At 39.3% G+C, this 16,658-nt stretch overlaps 1 protein-coding gene and 1 long non-coding RNA gene across 2 annotated transcripts; one reads left to right on the forward strand and one right to left on the reverse strand.

Annotated features, from left to right (window-relative positions):
* The first annotated feature begins 1,364 nt into the window (after window positions 1-1,364).
* On the forward strand, window positions 1,365-5,498 carry LOC135462206 (uncharacterized). The gene is made up of 4 exons (XR_010443444.1): window positions 1,365-1,477; window positions 3,709-3,747; window positions 4,105-4,269; window positions 5,411-5,498. It is a non-coding gene; the product is annotated as an uncharacterized LOC135462206 (long non-coding RNA).
* Window positions 5,499-12,511: 7,013 nt separating this feature from the next.
* Window positions 12,512-14,973, reverse strand: LOC135461792 (uncharacterized). The gene is made up of 3 exons (XM_064739024.1): window positions 14,752-14,973; window positions 13,809-13,896; window positions 12,512-13,282 (listed from the first exon to the last, which is right to left on the reverse strand). Exons 1-3 carry the CDS (start codon window positions 14,840-14,842, stop codon window positions 12,748-12,750), a joined length of 714 nt encoding a protein of 237 aa, XP_064595094.1. The 5' UTR covers window positions 14,843-14,973; the 3' UTR covers window positions 12,512-12,747.
* Window positions 14,974-16,658: the final 1,685 nt, after the last annotated feature.

Here is a 16,658-nt window from a genome sequence, read left to right on the forward strand (position 1 = left end):
CAAGATTGTAATGGTTAGTGAGATATTGTTGTAATTCTTGCTAGGCCTATATAACAGCAACTAAATAAAATGGTATCAGATTGGCAGCAGTTATATACAGATGTATTTCTTGACACACCAGCTGTGCTTCCTAACGATTGTTCATTGTTATGTCCCGAAATAGGTTTGTTGTGGAACAGACACTGAAAATTATAGACATTTGTATACCACCCGTCAACCATATGCACATGCGTCAAAATATAGACATTTGTATACCATCCGTCAATCATTTGCACATGCGTCAAAATGTAGACATTTGTATACCATCCGTCAATCATTTGCACATGCGTCAAAATATAGACATTTGTATACCATCCGTCAATCATTTGCACATGCGTCAAAATATAGACAATCGTATACCACCGTCATCGCAAAAAATCCTACGGCCAATTCGCAAAATAACGTTCAACACAAATCACCTAAGAAAGTATATAAAGTACGAAATTAGAACAGATCCATACAAAGAGAAGGAGTCCAATGATTACCAAATGTTCTCGGCGAATAAATTAAATGATTATGCAGATTGTGTACATGTATCATGCCCGGTTATAAGTTGTGGGAGATGAAAATGTGTATCCCGGATGCGCTTTGAGTGCAACTATTCATTTCTCCAAAATGGCCCTCTACTTCAGCATTTAACACGCCGCAAGCTCCGGATTAAGCGGAATTAGACGCAGTTATCAAGTAAAGTGCCAGAGATTGTGGACAGTGACACAGATTCTTCACTCTTTGTCCTTAAAAAGCGTAACATTGCATGCATTCTAGTTCTCTATGACATCTACGCATGTATAGTTGAAGTAGATATTTGCAACACAGAACAAGTCTTCAAAAGAAAACTGAGAGATGTCCGTTCTTTACCTATTTTAATTTGCAATCACACTGTGTTTAATTCAACCAAAGATAATTTTTAAGAATAATGGTATTGCAGGCTTTCCTTTAACACTTATTTACGGCTTAGAAAGTTTTCACTTTGATAGCTTATATTTGCGAAGCTATATGACTCTTGTCTCTACTGTCTTTGCCGCGTTTATTCAGCTGTTTTTCTTTTTCATAATTTCTTATCTCTGCAGTGTTAGCGCTTTGGTTCAACGGGAGCCTATGAACTGAATAAGATCAAATGGAATCAAATCAAGCCAAACCTTCTTCGTCTTAAACATCCTCCCAATAGTCAAATGATCTCACACATTTCTGTTCACAGGCAAAGACCCAATTTGTGTCTGGACAGGGGCAAGTGGACATTGCCCTAAAGGCAATCGAGTTCTTATTACATCCGTTATGTCAGGATTGTGTCCAAATCGTATCGATGAGCAAAGCATGACACTCGACCTGTGTACGCTTTCTGAAAGTTATGGTGTCTGTTGTTTGATATGTGGTGGTTCGGATGGAACACCAATAAAATTACCGTGTAAAAGATTGAATGGAAATTTCTGTCAAAAGGGTATGTATACGTGGAACCATTTTCCCCGGAATGAATGCATAATTGATGTTCAACGCCACATTATAAAAATATCAGTCACATCATGGCGAGAACCTGTCGGAACCAGAAGACAGCTTTTTATGGCAACAATTTAGTGTTTCCGAATTTAAGATGTATTAAAGCTGGTACTATATGTATTTACTTATTTATACCATTGTTGGTTAATGCCATTCTCAAAAACTGACCCTCTGCAAGCTTGAATCCTTTTCACGGTGGCTTTGAGTTTGTCAGATAACTGGTGAAGGGCGATAAGGTAACCAGTTTCCCTATTGAACAAACAAAACAAGTGAACAACAATCAAATAAATGTATACATTATTTATTATTGTTTTACACTGAAATGAAAATTCGTTTTGTTTCATTACATGTATGAAGGAAGGAGGATGGACAAAATTCTCGCGGACAAAGGCCCCGCGGAAAAATTCCCCGCTGGACAGAAACCTCTTGATCAGTATTAAGAGTATTCAAAAATTAATAGTTTTCTTTTGAACTATAATATGCTCTGGTTTAAATTTCTAAATAATCAAAATTTTTAAAATACATCTTTTATAATGAGTACATAAAATTACATGAGATGCCTGTAAACCGACTCAAAATGGATACCTTATGGCAGATGTGAGGTGATGCTGTGAATCGTAGCAGGCTATAACTTGTATGTAATACTGAAATATTTCAGCCTCACAATTTGAGTATAGTGGTTGATTAAACTTATATTTAACTTATATGTCACACTATATGAATTCCCGTCAACAAATATTTAACATCATGTTTGTTAGACTGTCGGATATTTTTTGTCGGTAAATGAAGACAACGGGGCTTTTGTCCGCCGGGGATTTTGTCCCGGATTCATGACGGAACTGTTTCCTGGATTTATGTTTAGGTTTACGACAGCGATCAGGTTTGTTCTTGTGTCAGTGTCAGTTTTTTGTCTGTGCACTGTCAGGTTTGTGCAAGTATCAATGCCAGGTTTCTGCCTGTGTCAATGCCAGGTTTGTGTCTGTGCCAATGCCAGTTTTGTGCCGGTGCCAATGCCAGGTTTGTTCGTGTGTCAATGCCAGGTTTGTGTCTGTATCAGTGTCAGGTTTTTGTCTGTATCAGTGTCAGGTTTGTGTTTGTGTCAATGCCAGGTTTGTGCCTGTGTTTGTGCCAGTTTTTTGCCTCTGTCAATGTCAGGTTTGTGCCTGTGTTAATGTCAGGTTTGTGCCTGTGTTAATGTCAGGTTTGTTCCTGTGCAAATATCTGGTTTGTGCCAGAGTCAATGTCAGTTTTGTGCCAGTGTCAATGTCAGGTTTTTACCTGTGTCAATGTCAGGTTTGTGCCTATGTCAATGCATGGTTTGTGCCTGTTTTAATGTCAGGTTTGTTCCTGTGCAAATATCTGGTTTGTGCCAGTGTCAATGCCAGTTTTGTGCCAGTGTCAATGTCAGGTTTGTGCCTGTGTCAATGCCAGGTTTGTGCCTGTGTCAATGCTAGGTTTCTTCCTGTGTCAATGTCAGGCTTGTGCCTGTGTAAATGCTAGGTTTGTGCCTGTGTCACTGTCAGGTTTGTGCCAGTGTCAATGCCAGGTTTGTGTCTATGTCAATTCCAGTTTTGTGACTGTGTCAATGCGAGGTTTGTGTCTGTGTCAATGCCAGTTCTGTGACTGTGTCAATGTCAGGCTTGTGTCTGTGTCAGTGTCAGGCTTGCGACTGTGTCAATGTAAGGTTTCTGGCAGGTTTGTGACTGTGTCAATGCCAGGTTTGTGTCTGTGTTATTCACTCGTCTGTGTCTATGTCAATGTTAGGTTTGCTCCTGTATTAACATCAGATTTGTGCCTGTATTAATGTCAGGTTTGTGCCTGTGTCAATGCCAGTTTTTTGCCCGTGCGAATGTCAGGTTTGTGTCTGTGTCAGTGTCAGGTTTGTGCCTTTGTGAATGTCAGGTTTGTGCCTGCATCACAGTCAGGTTTATGGGAGAAAGTTTGCAGTCTGACAAACGGGAACCCAGTTGGGCAGGTGGCCTTAGTCATTACAGCCGACTTTTTATAGAACTCATTTGACGAGTAGCTTACATCCGTCACACTGGGGACAGGAAATGCTATTGATTACGACGTAAAGTACCAAATAAATACACATATAAATGAATGATGGAATTAACTAAGTAATAGTTCAAACTTGGTAAAAGAACAATTATGTGGTGTCTGTTTTTGTTGCAGTAAACTGTTCCTCTCATACGGCGCATGGACAGAAACCAGGTAAACTTCTTTCATATGTAGCTACCTCAGAGAGTGAATATTCTATGCAGTCTTTATTCTATACGTGGATTTCCCATGGACGTTGCCTGCCTCCCTTCCACCATGATGCTGACCGGCGCCATATAAGTGAAACTTTCTTGAATACGGCGTAATACTTCTATCAAATGATTGAATAAAATTAATAACCCTAATTACCACTATATCGACCTGTAAATGCCTACCTCTTGCACCCCTTGGCCTTCCACTGTTAACGGTGAACATGAATCTTGACCAACATTGGAGTAAAGTGTAAGTAAAATTTCTGATCTTTCTAAGTGCTATCAAAACAAAACTGGGTAAATTTAATCATTTTTTTAGATGAAAAAGCGACGGCAAGAACATCTGTGATAGAGTTTCAAATGAGAACTAAAACGGCAACACTTCCGGTGTTACCGGAAGTTACATCATCTTCCACGCTCACACTGACTCAGTCCTCAGGTGTAAGCACCACACTAATTTCTGCATCTTGTGAGAAAAGTACAGGTAAGTTCTGTTTTACTAAGTCTTAAAGCTAATGTGGTCATCAGTATTTAGAAATCTAGCCGTGAGTTTTATTTATTTATTTGATTAAGTTTTAACGTAATACTCAAGCGTTTCCCCGTTCCTCGAGACAAGTTAGTTTTAGTGTAGGAGGAAAGCATGTAGCCATGCATACAGTAAACCACCTGCTAGTGACAAAAGTCACGTGATGTCTCGTTTACTTTATATAAGAACAATTAAGCGATCTGTGAACGCACGCGGCCGCTTATTGTTACCAATAAGGGTTCTCTCTTTGAAATTTGAAACCATATACATGTGGAATACTGTATATGTATAAAGAACAACAAGGTGGGAGTATTCTGGATGGCCTTCGCTCCTTCAGACTTCAAACAAAATAAAGCAGTTTCTATAATACATTCAGTCGTGGGATTACCTGTAATCGTCTACACAAGCATTAGCCGGCACATTCTTAGTTCCTCGTTGCATAACACAGACATTTCCTAAAACCATCTTTCCTCTGTATGCGAAGCTAGTTGTTGTAACATCAATTTTCCATGTGCCACTTGCGGGTAGACAGAGGAAAGGTAATTCTGTAAAATTTCAGTCTTACCTGAGGAAGAGCTGATAAAATTTTGACTACAAAATACACCATATGATAAACTGACTGACTGTTTTAATAATGTATATGCTTGGAGATGAATACAAGAATAGATTATTTCAGCTCTAAAAAGAAATGCCGTTCTTTATTCCTGCACATCATTCTAAATCGTCTGGGGGAGGGAGGTACTCTTTGGCCGAGTTGTTAGCGTGCTAGCGCAGCAGAATACCCAGGAGACTTTTAACAATACGATTGCAGTGAGTTCAAATCCTGCCAGAAGCTGGCCTCTTCTCCTGTTGTGGGTTTTCCTCAGGCTCTGCCCAGTTTTCCTCCCACCACAACGCTGAGTACCGCATAAAACTCCAACCAGAAAAAATAAATGAACAAAGAGTTAATAGATGGGATTTAATTAACACATTGTGTGTTATGAAAAGTTAACCTCAAACAACAAACGCCCACCTCAGCTCTTCCCCTCATAGTTGTTTCACGGTATTCACAATGTACATCACTGACCAACAGGATGATTTTTAACAAATTCTGATTTAGATGTGGCTGTAACAGTAATTACAGCGGGTGTGGTCACTTGTGTTGCCTTGGTTACTTGCCTTGTGTCGGTGTATATATGGAAGAGAAGGTAAGCAAACGTATTTTGTAAACCTTTTATCGCCCTTTTTCCTTAATCCGCTATCGGAATTTTGTGAAAAGAATGTGGTACAATGGATTTGAACCCTAATACGGAGACACTATGATGGCATTAATACAAATTCATTTTCCTTTGCGTATGGGATGACTTACAGGATTCCGCCATGCACGTATTTACAGCACTGGAAATTATTAAAGAAACCAGAAAAAATAGTTAATTTCTACAAAAATAGTGTAGTTAAATTGCTGTGATATTTCTGAAAGTTGACATACCTAGAATTTGCATATCCCAGAATAAATGAAAAAGTTATCATTGAGTTTGAGCTATGAATATATTCTGGGCCCGAGTACTGTCTGTTTTTTTTTTTTGGACAGAAGTGTATCAAGCCTTAGTCTCAAGTGAGTATCAACACTGATGTCAACGTCAATTCTGCACATATAACAGAAACGTTTTTTTTTTTAACTTATTCGGCTCTGTAAGAGAAATGTACAATTTAGAGTATTTTATTGTGTTATTTTCATATATGTGTGAAACTCTGACTGAAATATACATGCTATTTTCATTTCACTGACTCCATATATACCCCCTTGATTTCAATAATCCGGACATAAAGAAAGCACTTTAACAACTATTAGCACGCATTAACAAAACATGGAATAAATTCAAGAAACACGTTAATTTGAATTGAATGGATGAATTATGGCCACATGTTTATTACTGAAAATTACATCAAACGACTGACGAGACCCTCACAAGGACGCTGAACATCAGCCTTACCATCACAGGATGAATCAGCCTCTATTTCATACAGCTTATTTAGTTCACCCCACGCAAAAACAAAGCGGGGATGTCAAATGCTCGCTCCTTGAGACATTCAAAGGTAGCCCATATCTCTTGCCAAATACACAGACGATACACCAAATGTCCGCTCCTTGATAAATTTGAAGGTAGACATGTCTCTGGTGAAATACATAGATGATACGTCAAACACGCGTTCCTTGAGAAATTCAATGGGTAGTCCATATCTCTAGAGAAATACATAGATGATACGCAATAAAGTCTCACTTGCACCTCCACGGCCTTGCCGCACTGTGACTGCATGTATTAAACACAGCTCGCGGGCAAGAACCACGCTACTCCTCAGAGACTGTGACGAGTGCCAGCTAAGTTGATATATGAAACAAATATTCACACAGCAACAGTACTTTGCTAAGAAAGAATTCAAAATACAAAGCATATGCGGCAATTTACTTCCCAAGGTCACCAATATGATGAAAGTACCAATAAAACTGTGGCAAATTTGTGCCCGAGAAGAAGTGTAGACAATCTAAAATCCGCTTAACGCTAGTAACGGACCAAAGCTATACAGGAATGCTTTCCCTGATAATTTACTTATATATGTTATAAATACAATGACAATAAATATAAGATAAACGGAACAATAATAACCTTAGTGCCCGCTTTATCACTGGGTGTGATGGAAGGGAGTTAAAATCAGAACGTTGATTAATGAACTAGCTCTTTACATCGGCCAGACTGTGAAAGGAAAGACCTCACGGCAGGGAGAGACAGCTGGACCAAGGGGGATAACTCTAACTACCCGTTTCACAATCACCACAGAGCTGGATACATCACCCAAGCCGATACACCACTAAAAATTCCTCCTATGTAATAATACTGTTTACCCTGTATAAATGATCAACAAGTTGAATAACATGGTCGCTGTGTGTTTATTGCAAATGTTGCATATAGACAAACATGAGGGAGAAATGTTATTTGGTAGCTCTTTCAGACTAACCGTGCAAGATACAGTGGTGCATCCTGTGTCAGACTTGGCAAAAGTCCTCTGCGTTTATTCTTGTGGGCGTGGCTAACTATCCCATGAGCGAGTTTATGTCTCCCCTGTCGATCGGTTATTTTGTCTGAAACATCGTTTCAGTCCTTTTGCATTATTATAGCTGTAAGGCTCAGTTTATAGACACAAATAGAAAGGTATGGAAATTTCATTAGGTGTTGAAGTACCTTATTTAAGTTGAATAACTTATTTAATTAAACAATAGAGAAAAATATGTTTATATCTTATCAACTTAAACAGATGAAAGTAACAATATATATGCTACATTTTAAAAATTCATCGCCTTTTGGAGAGCTGTACAACTCAGTCATTGTTTTATTTGCTCTCTTTTAAACTTAGCAGACCAACACAAATGTCACGACGAAGTTTTCGGAAAGACGCCCCTAGCGTTTTGCCAAATAGCAATTCTGGCCTGACGAATCCACCATTCCACGTTGATCTCCAGACTCGACAAGATCAGCCCGAGGGCCTGGAAGACAGAACGGAAATGTTGACTTATGATACTGCGGGTAGTTATCTGACGCCGATTTTCAGGCCGACTCGTCAGCCAGATTCTCAGTTTACAGGAATGGATCACGGGGCCGAACTCAGGTCTTTTAACACTGGTGAAGAGGATGATGGGTATTGTACGCCACTCTCCGACCAGAATCCGCTGTACGAGGTTCTCGGGGAACGAGAGACCGTGGCAGATGAACACCCCTACAGCCAAATGCGTTACTGACTTTTACCACTGTAAAAGGACAATTGTATACATCAGTCCGGTTCTTCATGATAATTATTAACGTAGAATTACAGCCTGAAAAATTTGAATGCGCGTACGTGTTGGAGACAATCTCCACACTTTCTGCAAGGACGCTAGGGGAGTATGCTGCCTCAGTGAAGCACTATGCCAAAGATAACAGGCATGACACTACACTCACCTATGCAGTACACAAACATCTCATCGACAAGTATACTTGTTCTTGCCCTATTAAGCTTTGGTACAATTTCTGCGAAGTATTGCGTCCAAGAAACAGGCTCCATACTTAAATGTGACTCTAGCAACTCTCACATACGAGAATGAACTCAAAGATTACATTCCATGGTAAAGTGTACTATAGGAATAGCAGGCTACTCATAGCCTATTTACGTCACACTGAGCGTTAACCATTATAAATGGTGTTTTTGTTATCTGAATATAGGTATGGTGTAATTTTAGAATAAATGCACGCAGTTGTGAATATAATACTAGAAAACAATGCGACAAGATAGAAGTGTGCTTAAAAGTGTCAATGTGGTCAAAATAAACATAGGATGTATACATTAGAATTCAACAATACAACACGAATAAATGCATTTTCCGATGCAGTTTTGCTAATTCCTCTGCCGTTTTATTGTAATAACAAATAGTACCAATATTGGATGTCTGTTGCAGCCATTCTCATATTAATTATATTTATAAATTTTTTTTTTATCTTATTGGTGTTTTAAGCCGTATTCAAGAGTATTTCACTTATACGATGGCGGCCAGCATTATCGTGGATGAGACAGAGCAGAACCCAGAGGAAAACCACGATCATCCGCAAGATGCTGCCAGACCTTCCCACGTACCTGCGGAGAGGTAGCCAGCATGAACTGCGCTTGAACTTACAGGCTCCTGGGTCATTCGCCGTGCTGACGTGCTACCCCACTCGGCCACGGAGGCCTGCATCTTAGTTTTATCTTAATATCTCAAATTTATGCTATTTGTTATCTATAAGCATCAAACTGCACACGTACTTATATTATTATATCTCTTTCTTGTCATGCGTAATATAAATAACCAGATGGGCCGCTGAGAGGTAATAATGGGTTGTAATTAAAATGATCATTTAACCGGACAGGACTTTGCAGCACAAGTAAAGATTTTCACTATGGGCTGATTAGTGATTTAGAATGTTGTGAGGAGACGGTTGTCGATGAATATACCTTGTCTAAAACTGTATCACCTAAAGCGAGAGTATCCCAAGGATCAGTTCCAAGACTCCTGCTGTTTGTAGTATAATTTGTCACATATATTTTATTTACGCTATACTGATACGTCCGCGTTGAGGTTAATGGGTGGAGGAAATCGGAGTGCTCGACGTAAGGTTCGAAAAGTAGCTGTTTCAGCAGCTCAAAGCCGGTGTCTAGGTTAGTTTACAAAATCGTTTTTAATTTGCATAAAACTTGCCCAATAACTTGATGATATGAGATAACCCATATCAACACGGTTTGTTCACATTGTTGTTTGCCAACATAACCAAGACTATCTTGGTTTTTTAGAGAATTTTTATTTTAACAAATGTAAGCAAAATGGTACAAAATAGCCCAGCAGAAATACATCAGGTGGGAAGAAAGCTTTAAAGAGTATTTTGTTTAATGTGTCGACAAAAATTTATTACTATTTGCATTTCGTTTAATGTAATTAAATCAAAAATTTTAGAAAATTGGTAAAATATAGATTTTAAAATGTCCATAATTATTATCTCCCTGATTATTCCAATTATCGACTGATAATTTCAAAATGTTTAAACATTTCCCTAATAGTATACAAAAGCTGCAGGCATAATTATTTTGGATTCTGCTCGGCATAATTAAAAGTAGACGTGTGAATGATGTGCACTTCTTCAAACGGTACTGGCCCGGATAGCACAGTTGGTAGAGCGTCCGCTTCGGGGCCGGTAGATCTAGAATCAATCCTTGATCGAGTCACACCTAAGACTTTATAAGAGGAAGTTGTAACTTCCTCGTTTGGCGTTCAGCATGAAAGGGATAGTGCAACGACTGGTTGTCCCGTATCAGTATAATTGCTTGGGCGGGACGGCTTACTTGCCTTCGGTAAGTCGTCTCAGTGAAGCAGCACTAAATAAAAGAGCGGTAGAAATCCGTCCTGCAACAAGGAGGCACGTTACACGTGCATGCACCCTAAGGATTCCTTCGTCGTCATATGACTGAAAAATTGTTGAGTACGACGTTCAACCCCAAGCACTCACTCACTCTTTAAATGGCTGCTGAGAAGTTACGTACATGTACTTATATGTTCGATGTATAAAATCACTATGTTCCATCCACTAAAAATAATTTAACAAAACCCATTTAATCCGATATTTTGCATGCATGTAGCCTGAATATGCATTGTCCTAACCCTTGGCTTTTGTTGTTGTTTCATTGAAATGACGATCACGACGAAAGAGTGACGTACGCTCACATATTATTCCTGGTACTGTTGTGGCAAACTGACGACTTTATCTGCGCAACACAAAGACCCATTAGATTTACACAAAATGCGATCGCTGTGGGTTCAATTCTCGACTATCATCCTGTGTCATTGAGTGTACATGTGCTGAGGGCCTTCAGACAAACCCCATAAACGTCTACTCTTCGACATATTGACTTCAGGAGGTGTCAAAGGCGGATATATGACAGTCGATCTCCAGATTTTTGCTTTTCAAAACTTGGACACTCAGCATCCTAGTGTACACAAATGGCCGAGTGCCTCCTGTGGGCGTGTAACATTGTACACACTCATCTCCATGCTTTAAGCAATGTCATCAGGGTTTGAAATCCCCACGTGCTTCTACGAAACAAAGACTAGTTTTACTTTGCGTGTGTCTGAATTCCACAGTTTTACTCCGTTTGAAAATGTGAAATCTGGATATTTTTATGGAGGTGCATTTTAAAAATAAGCACAGGCTATTAAATCGGATAGTTTATTTTTCTCCTTTGTTTCAGCCTTGGTTGTGCCATAACCTAAGGCATTACTAAGCTATAGGCATAACTCCTGTACGCAGACCAGTGAGGCCAGTATAGGGATTAACGTTCATAATATGACATGTGGAGGACTAACCATTCTACTGTTAGAGGGATAGGGCTTCGGTGGTTTGTATTGAACAATGTTTCGCCAATCACACACGTGATCTTGGAATACATACCTGGAACGTTCGTTATTCGGTTGAAGATTGGTTTGTGAATGTCTGAATCGACGCTTCGATTGACAAGCGTACAAGAAAGTTTTGACACTCAGTGTCAGTTTAAGTATATTTATTTATTTATTTGATTGGTGATTTTCCCCTTTCTAAAAAGTGTAGCTGTTGCCAGCATCAAGGTGGGGGAAATGAAAACCCGGCACTGCCAGGGGGAAACCGATGGCTATCTACAGGTTGCCGGTGGACCTTTCCACATACGACCGGAGAGGAAGCATGAGCTGGACATAATCTCACAGCGACCACTGGTTAGAAGCTACCGGGTAATTATGTTGCACCAACACGCTAATCACTAGGCCACGGAGACTCCTAAAATAAGAGTATGTGAACATGAATAACAGCAGTCATGTAGTGGAAATGCTGCGATCTGACTAAAACTTCTAAGTATCTCCTGCTTTCAGTCCACTTAAAATATGTAAGTTTATGTTTAGTCATCAAGTGCATAACAACAGGAAACGTGGTCCATATGAAATGTAAGATAAGCCTTTACATGCAAATTACCAGAAGTACGACCCAAAACCTTGGCGCATGAAGTTGGTAGTTTTTATATTACCTGCCTGTTTCCCAATGGATGTGAAGACATTCGTTATGGTTTTGTTTTGATAATAAATGAGCATATTTGTTTTAAAACACGCCTCATTTTTTACACGTCTTGCTTAAGTTCCAGAAACATCCCTTCGTAATTTATGGAGATATAGGAGAAATAACCAGGCATGTAAAACGTCATGCACATTTTGATAATAGAACATAGAATTTATAAAATTACAACTGTGAGACAGGATATATACATATAAACAAAATGATGCACATAAAATTTGAGAAGGATAGTATATAGTCGTATGTTTTCATACAGTAACTAAATATTGCATAGTATCCCAAATTACATGATGAGTTAACCAACAATGCAACAGGTGAGTCAACTGTGGAGAGTTGAGATCCATGCTTGCAAACCTAGAGATACTTGGATTTATTTATGAGCTTTGTAGACGTATAAAAATTATTTAAAAGCAGTGAAATAATGTAGTATACACAAAGGACAAAACATTTTCCAAGAAATTAAAAGGATGGAGACTTGGTTTCTAAAAGTCTTAACTTCCAATCATCGAATTTGAGTTGGACTCTTTGGAAAATCTTCTTGATTAATAAACCACTTAATTGCAGGCCGGCTAATGTGTATAGGGCGAGCCCTCAAAAGCAAACGTGATAGGACAGAACGAATTGAATAGGTAATATTCCAAAAGCCAATTGAATGCAGTAAGGAAAGTGTTTTCAGTCCTTGATGTACGTGGTCCAACTACAAACGTCAAACAGCCACTTTTCCTTTCATGGAACAGCTTTTGAACTACTTATACTGCCACTGTCGCAATCCCTTACGTTCACAAGTCACCACCTTGGCAGTTAGTCAAGCGTCCAGATCTTGTTTTGCCCGTGTGTTAGCCCTGTTCAGAACATCATAAGGATTAGCCTCGGTCTCAGTCCTGGCTGGAACTGCCCTGCCTCGATGCAACTGATTATACGTCATGTCGACGTCAGCATTTCCCGTGACACCGCCAATAACGTCATTAGAACTGCTCTCACCGTAAGAATGTCTGACCACGTGATCGTAATCTCCATGCACTTTAAAATGTGCAGCTTCCCCTTGTACTCGGTCGTAGTCGCCATGGTGATTTGTTCTTGCGGCGGATCCAACCGAGAATGCAGCGTCTCCTGAAGTGTTGGCCGCTCTTCCGGTTTTGTTGACCTTGGAGTACAAGTCGCTGACATTCGTCTCTGCAGCACGATTCCAGGGTGTGCCATTGTCGTCTCTCTCAAGCTGGTACAGCGAGTATCGGGAGTTAATGTTGTCGTAACCAGCGTTGGGTCGGCTGACGATCTGTGCCTCCGTGACGTCATCATCACGGTTGTGTGTTTGAGGAATAGGGGGCTTCTGTGCGGACCTGACCAAAACAAACAAACGAAATCCATGGGTGACTTTGGCATTTAAAAGTTTACAAACACTTATGTGCTGAGTTTTTCAGTGGCAAGGTGATATTGTCCAATGCAGACGATTCCGACCTTGAACAGAGACGGTAAATTCTTCCGCTGCTATTTCTCTCGAGGCATTGGTGACAACAAGTGGTCGAGGTTGCTCGTGTCAATGTCTTAGTCCGTGGAACACAGCTTGTCTTCATCCAATATAACCAAATTTCTACGTCACGGATGGGAAAGTTCGTCAGTAACTTGCCTAAGGTCGATGGGGAAAAATGGCATTATAATTATGACGAATTCATGTGTTAGGCCGCAAATTTTACTTTCCACTATAGTCCTTCAGACACCACAAAAAAGTTTTCAGCACAGAGGAATATAGGAGAAATTCACCAAGTGTTATAACTAGAATGTTTTGACCTGGATCAAAAATTGATCAAAAATTGATTAACGTTCCAATTTTGATGTTACCAAAATCTGGACGAATAATGGAATTACCGTCTTTTCCAGAGGAACACGAGTAGAACCCCGATCACAACACACACCACCAGTCCTCCGATAACCCCGCCCACAATAGCACCGGTATCTGGGGAGAAAGAGAAACTTGTAGGACAAACTTCTGAAAATCACTTCTACAGTCTTTGGGTAATATACGAGTCTTTACAACCGTACCTGTGAAGAAATCTGGTCAAGATAACGAGAATTCTACCATGGATAATACCAAGATTGGTAAACATTTCCACATTTGTACATGTTCTCGCTCTCACTGCTTATGGTGCCTTAGTGACAATAGGTCGTCGCCGAAGCTCGTGTGGTCGTATATGCAGTCTAACATTCGTTGAAGATCACTTGTCTTCCATCAACGTATGGCGTTCATCCTATTGAGACAAGTTTGTTTGCAACTCGCCAAATGTTAGTGGTTTATGCGGGGCTCTACGGTTTCCTCCACCCACAAAACTGACTTAAAAGAATCGTAATATTCAAAAAGTCTTGAGTATTACGTTAGTCAAAAATGAAATAATGAAATAAATAAATACATAGGTCTGGGTTTATTCCTTTGATTACTGTTAAATGTCATACTCAAAAATGTTTTGTTTGAGAATGTATGTCAGTTTTATTGGTGGAAGATTCCAGAGGGCCCGGGATAAACCACCAACCTTTGGCTAGGTACTAACAAACTATTCATCATGTGACCTATACAGACAGGCATATTGCATACCATAGTGATAGGAAACAAGTGGTCCTCAACAAGTCCTTGTCATCAAAACCCAACGATTCCTGATAGCGGGTGAATCGGCAAATTCCATGTCCAAGAATGAGCCTTGCTTTAGTGGCTGTTGGTAACTGTTTTATTACCAACAAGATGATCTATCATTAAACATTTTGCAATCTGCATGGTACGACTACACTGCTCCTATTTTATTTTGTCTTATTAGCGTACCATTTAGTTCCTCTTTTAAATTATAGATATCTCGAGTTGTACTTTCCAAAGAGAGGCCGTTATTTGGCAACGTGGTCTCGTATGACGTCATAGTGGGTTGGTATGTCGTTGCTGAAAAACAAAAGAAAGTTGTCACTGTACCTAAACGGGGCCTTTGGTGTCAAACTAACTTAAAAGTTATGAAAAATACTGCTTACTTAACCCTGAAAATTATACGTTTTATTGACGAATTTTGCGTTGTCTTTGAGTAATACAAGGGTGATCTAGGAGTAAATTCGCACTGGTTGACTGACATAGCTGAGTATAAATTATTAGAAACAGACATCGTTGAAAGCAGATCTGGCATCCACTCGGATGGCATTGATGTTGTTTTCATCACATTTATTTATTTATTCGACCGTAATACTCAAGAGGTCAGTTTCATGGGTGGGGGAAGCAGGAGTGGCTGTGCAAAACCACCCACCCTGGTCATTTGACTGATTAACACTCCTAAATGTTACCTAGAGATATGTACATCACATTGGATGGAAAACAAGTGGTCTTCAACCAACGTTAGGTTGTAGAAACGAGTGTCTTATTGTCACCAATCTCCCATGAACATTGAAAGCAGTGGAATCTACAAATTCCCTGTTCAAGGCTAGATTTGAACACACAGTTGACAAGAGTGAAAAGCATGCTCCTTAATTAACCACTCGGCCAAAGAATGTTTCCCTTTGACGCTACATGCAAGACGCTGGTTGGAGCGATTCAAATCGTTCTTACCAGCCTTGAGTGATTGCTGTCACGGATAGAATAATTTGGTTAAATTTGTCTCAAAAACTTAAGGTAAAAGGACGGTAACACAAAACATTCTATACCAAACTGCTGTGCACATGATATTTTAATAGGGAACTTAATTAATTTGGGTTCACGTTGTGCATGCAGTCTGTGGGCAAGACATTGACATCGTATACTGAGTACAAGAAACAATGGTCGATGGATTTTGTACTTTGATATTTATACCCTATTTATCATAGTATTTTGTGTTGGTCTTACAGAGCCCTGTAGGTGCAGCTGAGCAGTATGCAGGTATGCAGGAATTATTGCATAATTGCATTTTATCGTCTACCAATGCTACAGGAAACTCAAGAATTTTAAGAATGTTCATTGTTTCGTTTTTATTCAGCTATAAAAAAAGCTATACAATATGCTTGCCCCAAATAAACCAAATAAGTTGTAGTTGTCCAAACAACAGAAAAAGTCTAAATTTCGATACCAGAAGCGGAAATCTAACTTACCGTTTGCCTTTGTTGAAGACGATTCTTCTGATCCTCCTGTCAAACCTACTGAGACTGTTGTTGTTGCAAGAGGAGGGCAAGTCCCTGACAACAATAACAGTCAATAATTTATACATAAAGGAAATTAAATCCGCACGGAAGTTTACTAGGTTATGAGAAAAAATTAATAGTTCAAAAATATGAAATTCTCACTGGAAACAACTGGAAAGAAGCTAAACGAAGAATGCAACAATTGTACCGAATCTCAGTAGCACAAAGTATTTGTTTACGACCAACGTGATATATCTTAATCCAATAGTTTTATAACGTTAAAAGTATATCACTTCCAACAATAAAAGTGAACAAGCGATACAACTTCCTGGCAACAATAACAATCAACAACTGACACGAAAAGGAAATTAAATATAGACGGAAGTTTACTAGGTTATGAGAAAAAGGAAAAAAACAAACATCTTAAATTCTCAATATAAATAAGCTAAATGACGATTCCCACGAAGGTCACAGTCACAATTTGTTGACTTCAGTCGCCCGAAGTACTTTATGTTACGCCCAACGTGATATTTCATAATCCAACCATGGCGAGATTCAATGCTTTTAAAACGTTGAAATACACATCCAGATCATTCTGCT

Source organism: Liolophura sinensis, chromosome 1 (assembly GCF_032854445.1).
Source record: "Liolophura sinensis isolate JHLJ2023 chromosome 1, CUHK_Ljap_v2, whole genome shotgun sequence".
NCBI classification, from domain to species: domain Eukaryota; kingdom Metazoa; phylum Mollusca; class Polyplacophora; order Chitonida; family Chitonidae; genus Liolophura; species Liolophura sinensis.